The sequence below is a fragment of the Pelophylax lessonae genome (genome assembly GCF_965119305.1).
Source record: "Pelophylax lessonae genome assembly, chromosome: 10".
NCBI classification, from domain to species: Eukaryota; Metazoa; Chordata; class Amphibia; order Anura; family Ranidae; genus Pelophylax; species Pelophylax lessonae.
Genome location: NC_138777.1, coordinates 59,012,158 through 59,022,553, shown reverse-complemented (window position 1 = coordinate 59,022,553; position 10,396 = coordinate 59,012,158). Strand labels below are relative to the sequence as shown.

At 44.0% G+C, this 10,396-nt stretch overlaps 1 protein-coding gene across 1 annotated transcript; it reads left to right on the top strand.

Moving 5' to 3' along the window:
• The first annotated feature begins 721 nt into the window (after positions 1 to 721).
• Positions 722 to 9,712, top strand: ARL14EP (ARF like GTPase 14 effector protein). The gene is made up of 3 exons (XM_082270448.1): positions 722 to 835; positions 6,892 to 7,019; positions 9,314 to 9,712. The coding sequence occupies exons 1-3, from the start codon at positions 770 to 772 to the stop codon at positions 9,537 to 9,539; spliced, it is 420 nt and encodes a 139-aa protein (XP_082126574.1). The 5' UTR covers positions 722 to 769; the 3' UTR covers positions 9,540 to 9,712.
• Positions 9,713 to 10,396: the final 684 nt, after the last annotated feature.

Genomic DNA, 10,396 nt, shown 5'->3' with positions numbered 1-10,396 from the left:
ATTCCCAAAAATTTCTATACTTTTGGTGATTTGGGGGGCAATTTCCATAGATATCTGTGCAGGAACCCACACAGATGTCTGTGAAATCGCTCCTAAAGTCAGACTGAAATCTCGGCTTGATTTCAAACTGGCCGCAGTGTGAACCTGGGCTAAAAGAAAAACCCAAATTTTGGGTTGTCCCCAGAAATGTAATAGAGGAGAAATCTTCCAATGGGGACACTGGTTCTGGTGACCTGTGGGGGGGGGGGGGGGCAAGGAGTTCCCTTAGTTTGCAGGGATTTCCTCTCACTTCCTGTTTAGCTATGGGACAGGAAGTAAAGGAAAATCTCTGCAATGGGACACAAATGGGCAAAAATAAATCTGACAGGATTTATAACCCTCCCTTACTCTATCCAAAATGCAAAAAAAAGTTTTGCTTATAGTTCTACTACAATCTCCCTAACAGAGGTACAAATGGCAGGAATTCTAACCCCTCTCCACTCTCAAAACCAAAAAATAAATAAAATTGCCTTTACTTCTCCTTTATGTATGAGTGACATTCTTCTTATTAGGACGTTTATGAAAAGTTATAGATTTTGGACATGAGCTGCACAGACACCACTGTTTACATAGCACACTAGAAGGCCAGTTGTTGTCAGGGAATCACCATGGAAACTCCAACCAGCACCATAGACAGCGCCAACATTCCAAACCTCCCGCCTATCTGTCCCTCTGTGAGTCTCTATGGTGTGTGCGAGATGACGCGTTATAGGGGGCGGGGCGCCTGTGGATGGCGGCGGCGCGGGACGGCGCTGGGAGTAACGCGGGAATGCCGAGCAAGAAGTCCCAGGCGAAAGTGAGTGAGGAGGAGGAAGGGGGTGTAATGTGGGGTACCGGGCATGAGAGAACAGCGGAGGGCGCACACTGTGTGCGGTAGGGGGAGGGTACCGAGACCGGAAGAGTTGTGCTGGAGATAGCAGAGTGATACCAGGCTGGGCAGACAGTACTAGGTGATTGTAGAGTGTTAGCAGGGCCTGACTGGGTGGGGGTATATATTTGTTTGTCACACATCCTACAATCAACTTTATATGTATGAACAAATCTGTAATATGAGGAACTCCCTAATGTGTCCAATCAGAGAGGAGCTTCTACTGCCTGGAGGTGACCACACTCTATGACAGCCCTTCTCATCCTTTCATCACAGAGGAACCCTTGAAATACATTTCTGGTCTCGGGGAACCCCCTGATAAAAATTACAAATCTACAACTCCTGATACATTAGTGTGACAGTCAGTGGAAGACTCCTAAGGGTCCTTTCACACGGTCTGCATCCGCTGGCGGACTCCATTCTGCTCAGTGGGGATCGATCCACCGATCCCCCGCTGAGCAGGCGGATGACAGCTCCGTCTACGCTCTGTGTGCAGAGACAAAGCTGTCAGATCCCTGCTTTCCTCTATGGGGAGATCTGATGGGAGCTGACCGCCTGTCCGTTCTCATCCGATCCACTGGACAGAATAGGGTTTCCATCCGTCCGGATTTCATGGACAGGATTGGAATCGGATAGCAGCGGAGATGTCTCCACTGACACCCGCTGCTCCATAGGGATGCATGGAGGATCCGATCAGCTCCACCTGAAAAACTGACAGGCAGATCTGATCGGATCGTTCATGTGAAAGGACCATTACTCTTGTCATCATTGGGAAGAATTACCCCCCCTTACGGACAGCTAAAAGGAACAATGGTGTGAGTGGAAATTTATCTGAGAGGCAGAAATTGCTCAAGGAACCCCCAGCAACCTCAGGAGGAACCCTGGTTGTGAAACCCTGCACTATATAATCTGATCTACTGGTAACTATGTAACACAAGGGCCCCCCTAAATGGATACAGATGGAATGGATTCTTCTGATTGGTCCTATGACTTGGAGGACTCTCACATGTGTCCATCTCCGCTGTTTATGCCGAATTAATTCAGCGGTACCCTTGTAACCGTTCAAATGTGCCTTCCCTGACCCGTGATTGGATCGTGCGCCACAGGCTACAGGCAGGCGGTGAGGAAGCATGGCATCGCTTATCCACCGCATTTTTTAAAGTGATAGTAAACTGCAGCCCTTTTTTTTTTTTCCATATATCGACCACACTATAGCCAAATGACGGGGTGCAGGTAGTGCGCTCTGTGATCACTATGTCCTCCAGACACTGGGGATCACATTGAGGTAAAGAGCCAATCAGCGGCTTTTACGAGGTGATCAGAAGTGTCCAATTACAGCTAATCACAGATGTAAACAGAGGCCGGTTATCGGCACTCCTTTCCTCACACTGACAGCATGAGGAGAGCCGAAAACCGACTTATCTAAAAGGGACATCAGCACTGATTAATGTCCTGATTATAAGTGCCCATCAGTGCAGCCTCATCAGTAACAGAATACATATCAGCCTACATTATTTATTTTTTTTTGAAGAAGAAATTTGGTTTTTACATTTTTTTTTTCTTCTTGATTGAATGTTTTACTGCAGAAAGTAAAAAATATTATTTTTTTTTTTTTTTTTTTTTTTTTACAATCAGTATTTTTTGCTAGAAAATTACATAGAACCCCCAAACATAATAAAATAATAAAAAAATAAAATATATATATACATACATACACACGGTATCTCATAAAAGTGAGTACACCCCTCACATTTTAGGTAAATATTTTATTATATCTTTTCATGTGACAACACTGAAGAAATGACACTTTGCTACAATGTAAAGTAGTGAGTGTGCAGCTTGTATAACAGTGTAAATTTGCTGTCCCCTTAAAATAACTTGACATACAGCTATTAATGTCTAAACCGCTGGCAACAAAAGTGAGTACACCCCTAAGTGAAAATGTCCAAATTGGGCCCAATTAGCCATTTTCCCTCCCCGGTGTCATGTGACTTGTTAGTGTTTCAAGGTCTCGGGTATCAGTGGGGAGCAGGTGTGGTAAATGGTCACTGGAAGTTCAACATGAAACATCAAAGAACTCTCTGAGGATCTGAAAAAAAGAGTTGTTGCTCTACAAAAAGATGGTCTAGGGCTAGGCTATAAGAAGATTGCTAAGACCCTGAAACTGAGCTGCAGCACGGAGGCCAAGACCATACAGCGTTTTAACAGGACAGGTTCCACTCAGAACAGGCCTCGCCATGGTCCACCAAAGAAGTTGAGTGCACGTTCTCATCATTCTATCCAGAGGTTGTCTTTGGGAAATCGACATATGAGTGCTGCCAGCATTGCTGCAGAGGTTGAAGGGGTGGGGGGGGGGTCAACCTGTCCATGTCCAGACCATACGCCGCACACTGCATCAAATTGGTCTGCATGACTGTCGTCCCAGAAGGAAGCCTCTTCTAAAGATGATGCACAAGAAAGCATGCAAAAAGTTTGCTGAAGGCAAGCAGACTAAGAACATGGATTACTGGAACCATGTCCTGTGGTCTGATGAGACCAAGATAAACTTATTTGGTTCAGATGGTATCAAGCGTGTGTGGCGGCAACCAGGTGAGGAGTACAAAGACAAGTGTGTCTTGCCTACAGTCAAGCATGGTGGTGGGAGTGTCATGGTCTGGGGCTGCATGAGTGCTGCCGGCACTGGGGAGCTAAAGTTCATTGGGGGAACCATGAATGCCATGTACTGTGATATACTGAAGCAGAGCATGCCCCCCCATTTAGGAGACTGTGCCACAGGGCAGTATTCCAACATAACGACCCCAAACACACCTCCAAGTCGACCACTGCCTTGCTAAAGAAGCTTGAGGGGTAAAGGTGATGGACTGGCCAAGCATGTCTCCAGACCTCAAACGGAAGGTGGAGGAGAGCAAGGTCTGTAACATCCACCAGCTCTGTGATGTCGTCATGGAGGAGTGGAAAAGGACTGCAGTGGCAACCTGTGAAGCTCTGGCGAACTCCATGCCCAAGAGAGTTAGGGCAGTGCTGGAAAATAATGGTGGCCACACAAAATATTGACACTTTGGGCCCAATTTGGACATTTTCACTTAGGGGTGTACTCATGTTTGTAACCAGCAGTTTAGACATTAATGGTTGTGTGTTGAGTTTTTTTGAGGGGACCGCAAATTTACACTGTTATACAAGCTGTACACTCACTACATTGCATTGTAACAGTGTAATTACTTCAGACCCTAGGGAATAAATGGTGATTGCAGTATTTTGTCACACCGTATTTGCGCAGCGGTCTCTAACGCATTTTTTTTTTGTGAATAAAAGAAACTTTCTTTTTAATTAAAAAAAAAAAAAAAACTTATTTAAAAACAGTTAAGTTAGCCCAATTTCTTTTTTTTTTGTATAATGTGAAAGATATTCCACTGAGTAAATAGATACCTAACATGTCATGCTTTAAAAATTGTGCACACTAATGGTATGGCGACAAACTATGGTACTTAAACTCCATAGGCGATACAAGTTACCTTTGTAGTTACAGAAGAGGTCTATGACTTACGCATGCATTTGCTTCTGCGCACACGAGCACGGAGGGACTGTATTGGACAGGTGATGAGCAGTGCCTGGTTTTCTCCACACATACCGCTTAGAATTAAGGCCAAAAAGTTCTATTTTGGTCTCATCAGACCAGAGAATCTTATTTCTCACCATCTTGGAGTCCTTCAGGTGTTTTTTTAGCAAACTCCATGCGGGCTTTCATATGTCTTACACTGAGGAGAGGCTTCCGTCGGGCCACTCTGCCATAAAGCCCCGACTGGTGGAGGGCTGCAGTGATGGTTGACTTTCTACAACTTTCTCCCATCTCCTGACTGCGTCTCTGGAGCTCAGCCACAGTGATCTTTGGGTTCTTCTTTACCTCTCTCACCAAGGCTCTTCTCCCCCGATAGCTTAGTTTGGCCAGACGGCCAGCTCTAGGAAGGGTTCTGGTCGTCCCAAACGTCTTCCATTTGAGGATTATGGAGGCCACTGTGCTCTTAGGAACCTTAAGTGCAGCAGAAATCTTTTTGTAACCTTGGCCAGATCTGTGCCTTGCCACAATTCTGTCTCTGAGCTCTTCAGGCAGTTCCTTTGACCTCATGATTCTCATTTGCTCTGACATGCATTGTGATCTGGAAGGTCTTATATAGACAGGTGTGTGGCTTTCCTAATCAAGTCCAATCAGTATAATCAAACACAGCTGGACTCAAATGAAGGTGTAGAACCATCTCAAGGATGATCAGAAGAAATGGAAAGCACCTGAGTTAAATATACGAGTGTCACAGCAAAGGGTCTGAATACTTAGGACCATGTGATATTTCAGTTTTTCTTTTTTAATAAATCTGCAACAATGTCAACAATTCTGTGTATTTCTGTCAGTATGGGGTGCTATGTGTACATTCATGAGGAAGAAGAATGAACTTAAATGATTTTAGCAAATGGCTGCAATATAACAAAGAGTGAAAAATTTAAGGGGGTCTGAATACTTTCCGTACCCACTGTATATACACACACACACACACACACACATTATATAATTTTTTTTTTTTTCTTGTCACTTTTATTCCTATTACAAGGAATGTAAGCAAGGAGAAAAATGTTTGTTTGCCTAATAAGGGGGGGGGGGGGGGGAGAGAATCATCCCTTTTAAGGCCTAGAGGTGGTGACACCAGGCGTTGATCATGCTATCGTGCCCTCATTTGGCTTCCCACCCAGGCATCCATCAGAGCGGGGGGTGTGACACCGCATGTGCCCTTCTCTTGTTGTTGTCTTAGTGTTTTTGGATACCCTTGGTCCTGAGGGGGCAGCAAGACCTCCTTATCGGTGCTAAAAAGAACATTCCAAGGGGTGATTGTCCCGGTTCCGATTGTGGAACGTTTTCAGGGGTTTTTACTTAATCTGTTTACAGATCCCAGGAAGGAAGGCGTGTCTAATCCTGGACCTCAAGGCGCTGAACTGCTTTGTGCGGGTGCAGAAGTTCAGGATGGATTCCATTCGCACAGTGGTGGCTTCCCTGAATCGGGAATTTTCTTGCCTCCATTGACATCACAGATGTCTACTTTCACATTCCAATATGTGTCACCAGCGCTTTCCCCGCTTTGCAGTGGGAGAGGAACATTATCAGTTTGGGGCTCTCTCCTCCGCTCCTCGGGTCTTTACTACAGTGTTTGCCCCGGTACTGGCATTGTTAAGCTAGCAGGGGATTGCGGTCCTGGGCTATTTATACAATCTCCTTCTGCAAGTAGTCTTCTGCTGCGCTGGTGGAAAACCTGGAGATCACCATATGAACTCTGAAGGAGTTCGGCTGGATTCTGAATCTTCGGAACTCAGCCTTGGTCCCTTCTACGAAACTAGACTATCTGAGGCTGACTCTGGACTCGGCCTTTGCCAGAGTATTCGTGTGCGGGTACTGGGCCTGATGGTGTCAACCTTCGAGGCTGTCTGGTTTGCGCAGTTTGCAGCATCAAATCGTTTTTTGGTTTTGAGAGGGGAGGGTCTTCTTTAAGTACCTGGTCCCCTGCTGTTTTTATTGGTTCCTCCCACCAACCCCTATGTTACTGCTGTCCCATGTAATGAAATGGGGCTAGCAGGAGGAACCACTAAGTGCTGCAGTGGAAGTAGCAGATGAACACATCTGGTTGGTTTCTAAAGAAATATCTACGTCCCTATATTCTGGGAGAGGACTGTTCCTAAGTGTCCTTGCATCTGTCTTAAAAAAGGCAGAGGGCATCCAGCTGTACAGCATGGAGGAGAAGAGGCTGTGAGGTTCAGTCTTACAGCTCGAAGGATCAGGTAAATAAAAAATGCATTTCTCCGTCTCCTTGACCTAAACAAGTACCTTGCAGTGCCAGGGCAGCCCCATTGCATGGGAGAATTTTTACTTACCCCAAGTTGAGCTTTAATTTGCTTTCAGCGTCCAAACCAATACTTGTTTGTTCACATTTGCCTATGTTTTTATTCAGGGGCGATCAGCCAAAACCTTGAAATCGTTGCAGTTTTCCAACCCAGGACGACAGACTGATTTCACTCCAGAAACGAGTGCGCGAGAGAAGAGGCGGCTGACCAAGTCCACACCCACAGGGTCAGAAAGGTTTGGTATCAGATCTTCATTTGTCCAGTTACTGCATTTTATGTGAGCATCGTTACTGGGTGAAACAGGAGGCAAAAAGTCATTTCCACTGCACAGCCTGAACACATTGTCATAGTCCTTATGTACAGCTGTATCTATTATTGAAGCTGGAGGTGTCCTCATGCTGCCAACATACATCATTCTCTGAGCCAGCTAAGGCAGACACCTCCCTAATGTACAGACACAAGCCAAAAGCCTGTCCACATAGGCCCTTGTCCAGTCAAGTCTTGAGACACACATTTCAATGTTACTTTTGGTTATGATAAATATATTACAAACAAGCGTATACCTTGTCAGCTGTCCTTCCATTGTGCTTTTATTTCAGTGCACATTATTAAAACCAAAAAATCGGACTAATGCACCTTTCCAATTTGAGCCTGGAATTTATTGTAAAAGGTTATTTGATTTACCTATGGCCAGTGGTGCTCACTTAGAGTATTCATTTATTCCACTAGATGGCAATACAACACAAGGTAAAGTGTTAAGAGACAGTCAGAGCTTCCAGCTGGCTTTCTAAACCATTCTAGCAATGTAGAACCCCATAAAATATCTTCCAGATATTAGGGAACCCCTGTCCATATTATGTACAGCTCACAGTATATTAGCTTGATGGTCAGTGAGAACACCACACACACACACACACACACACACACACACACACACACACACACACACACACACACACACACACACACACACACAAATTACTCAAGGAACCTTGGTTGGGAAAGGTGATTTGGATAGTTGTTAAAAAGGGAGTTTAGTCTAAACCTAACTAACTTTAAACCTACTCTCTGCCCCATTCTAAGCCTAAACTATCTAGCCTTGTAAAGAGAAATTTTCCTGCCTGTTCTGCAGCTGCTCTGGTCCGGTCCCAGGCTGAGCTGTTAGTGGCGGCTTCAGTGTATGGGAGCGTGTAGAAGAGGCAGCTGACAATGGAAGCCTTATAGTAAGCCTATGGGTGACGTCACTTACCAGGCATTTCACAGCCGTTGTTGGGTCTCTCCTGCACACAGCATCCGCCCCTGCAGACCCAACCGAAATGGATTCAGAACAGGTAAGTATAGCGTGTGTTTCTTTTTTTTTTTTTTTTGTTTTTTTTTTTCTCCCACAGGGCTGGCTAGATTAGTCTTAGATTGTGGCAGGGAGTAGGTTTTGACTAAACTTCCACTTTAAGCCTCCGTTCACATTAGGTCGCTCTGACTTAGGGGGCGACCTGTGAAGACGCGTGCAGCGCGACTTGCATGGACTTCACATAATGGAAGTCAAGGCAAGTCTCCTCCAGGTCGCCCGGAAGTAGTACAGGACCATTTTTCTAAGTCGGAGCGACTTGTGTCACTCCTATTAGAACGGCTCTTGTACTACACAATGGGAGCGTGAGGACCGCGACTTGTCAGGCTGACAAGTCGCGGTCCAAGTCGTACCAGTGTGAATGCGGTCTTAAGGCTTAGTTTTTTAACATGTTTTATGTTGTAACCATATTTAGGGTGCAACATAGTCATGTTCCTCACCCTCGACTGCCCTTCTGCCAACCCTTACCTAATTCATGGGGTACTGCTCCCTTCAATCTTCTGTCTGTGTTTGAATTCAACATGGACTTTTCCATACACAGCTATGTCCTCCCATTCACATAGAACTGCGAATGGAAGACAACAAGTCCCATCTTTCACCACACTTACTGATCTTGATGAAGCACAAGTACAGAGATGTTGAACTTTTAATCCATTGTTTACTTCCTCCAGTCCCGTAACAGAAGGTTTATACCTCCATATGGACCTGGGACTGGCATGTAAACCATGCAGGGGAAAGTGTGCATTGCTTTGCCCTGACCATGATTCTTTTCAAGATCCTAAGTATGCTGTCCATTAAACGGACATTGGGAAATCCATACATTTTAAATCTAAAACTGTCATAAAAATATAAAATTAGAATGTTTATGTGCAATGCAATTTACTTCAAAAACATACTATTGACTCAAAAAACACACTTTAGTTTCTCCGAAATAGACTGTTATCCCATTATTTCCTCCTACTGGAGAAATGGCCACGAGCATCAATGAAGAGGGTAAACCTCAACAGGGACACATCAATAAAAACATCAGAGGTTCATACCCTCCCACTACTCCATCCAAAACTAAAAAAAAAAAAAAAAAAAGTTTGGGAATGACATACTTTGTATTATGTGTAGATGTATTTTGTTTACCAGCCAATTCATTGTATACATCTAACAGGTGTTCTTCTTTTTATGTTTTGTAGACAATCGGCCCCATCAAAGAACAAAGTGTATGACAGCAGAGGTATCCTCATAGTCAGTGGAATGGATCTGTGCGATTGCCTGGATGAAGACTGTATGGGCTGTTTCTATGCCTGCAGAAAGTGCGGCTCCAACAAATGCGGTGTGGAATGCAGGTGTGATCGCAAGTGGGCTTACGAGCAAATTGAAGTAGAAGGAGGGGAAGTAATCCGTAATAAACATGCTTGAACTGGGTGTGAGAAATGGAACATTACTGCCTATTTACAGGTTACAGACTGTTGTCTTTTCAGCGAAGATTTCTTCAGGAGCAGAGCTGACTACTTACTCTGTGTTACTGAAGAATATTGATCAGGAAAAAGCCTCGGGCTTCCATGAATTCTGGGTCTCCCCTTTTTTTCTTTTTTCAACAAAGCTGTTTAGCTTGTAATTTTCACAGAAATCTCAGCGAATTACATGCGGCATCTCTGGGGTGCGATTTGAGCCATGAATTTGTCTGCCTCTCATCGCACCCCATTCACACAAAACTGGTGCAGGGCTTAAGGTAAAAAAAACCTTGAGGCTTTAGAACCACTTTAAGGAAGATGCATGGTTCTCTTTAGTCCTCTTTTTGGGACCGCTTTTAAAATTCAATATTTTGCTTGATTGTAATTTTTTTGTTACTGTTCCTGATAAAGTTTCAACTAGAGTTTGCTTTTCCCTCTGTAAAAGCCAACGACGAAAAAGTGGATAATTGTGTGCGTTTTTTTTTTTTTTTTTTTTCTTTCATTTTAATATTTTTGTTTTTACCCATCTTATTCTAATATCACCTAATTTTGAGAAATTAATTGATTTTATATGTTAAACATGGATTTATTTTTGGTATTTTCCAAATAAATTTTGTTCAGTAGGAAAAATTGTGAAGTATTTTTTTTGTTTTGGAATATCATTTCATTGGGGCGTATATAGATCAGGGATAAAATGTCATTGAGCAGTGTGCTTAAAGTTTTTATTGCTGGCTTCTATCATGGAGTGGGGAACTGCTGATAACATGGGGAAAAAAACAATTCTTTAAAGCCCCTGTGGCCTTTTGGGTCTTTCTGGTGGAC

What these genes read in the sequence shown, in the direction of transcription:
- ARL14EP (XM_082270448.1), top strand. Translation starts at nt 770, where the DNA reads ATGGCGGCGGCGCGGGACGGCGCTGGGAGTAACGCGGGAATGCCGAGC. An exon ending in GCAAGAAGTCCCAGGCGAAA is followed by an intron (nt 836 to 6,891) that starts GTGAGTGAGGAG and finishes GTTTTTATTCAG; the next exon opens with GGGCGATCAGCCAAAACCTT. An exon ending in ACACCCACAGGGTCAGAAAG is followed by an intron (nt 7,020 to 9,313) that starts GTTTGGTATCAG and finishes TATGTTTTGTAG; the next exon opens with ACAATCGGCCCCATCAAAGA.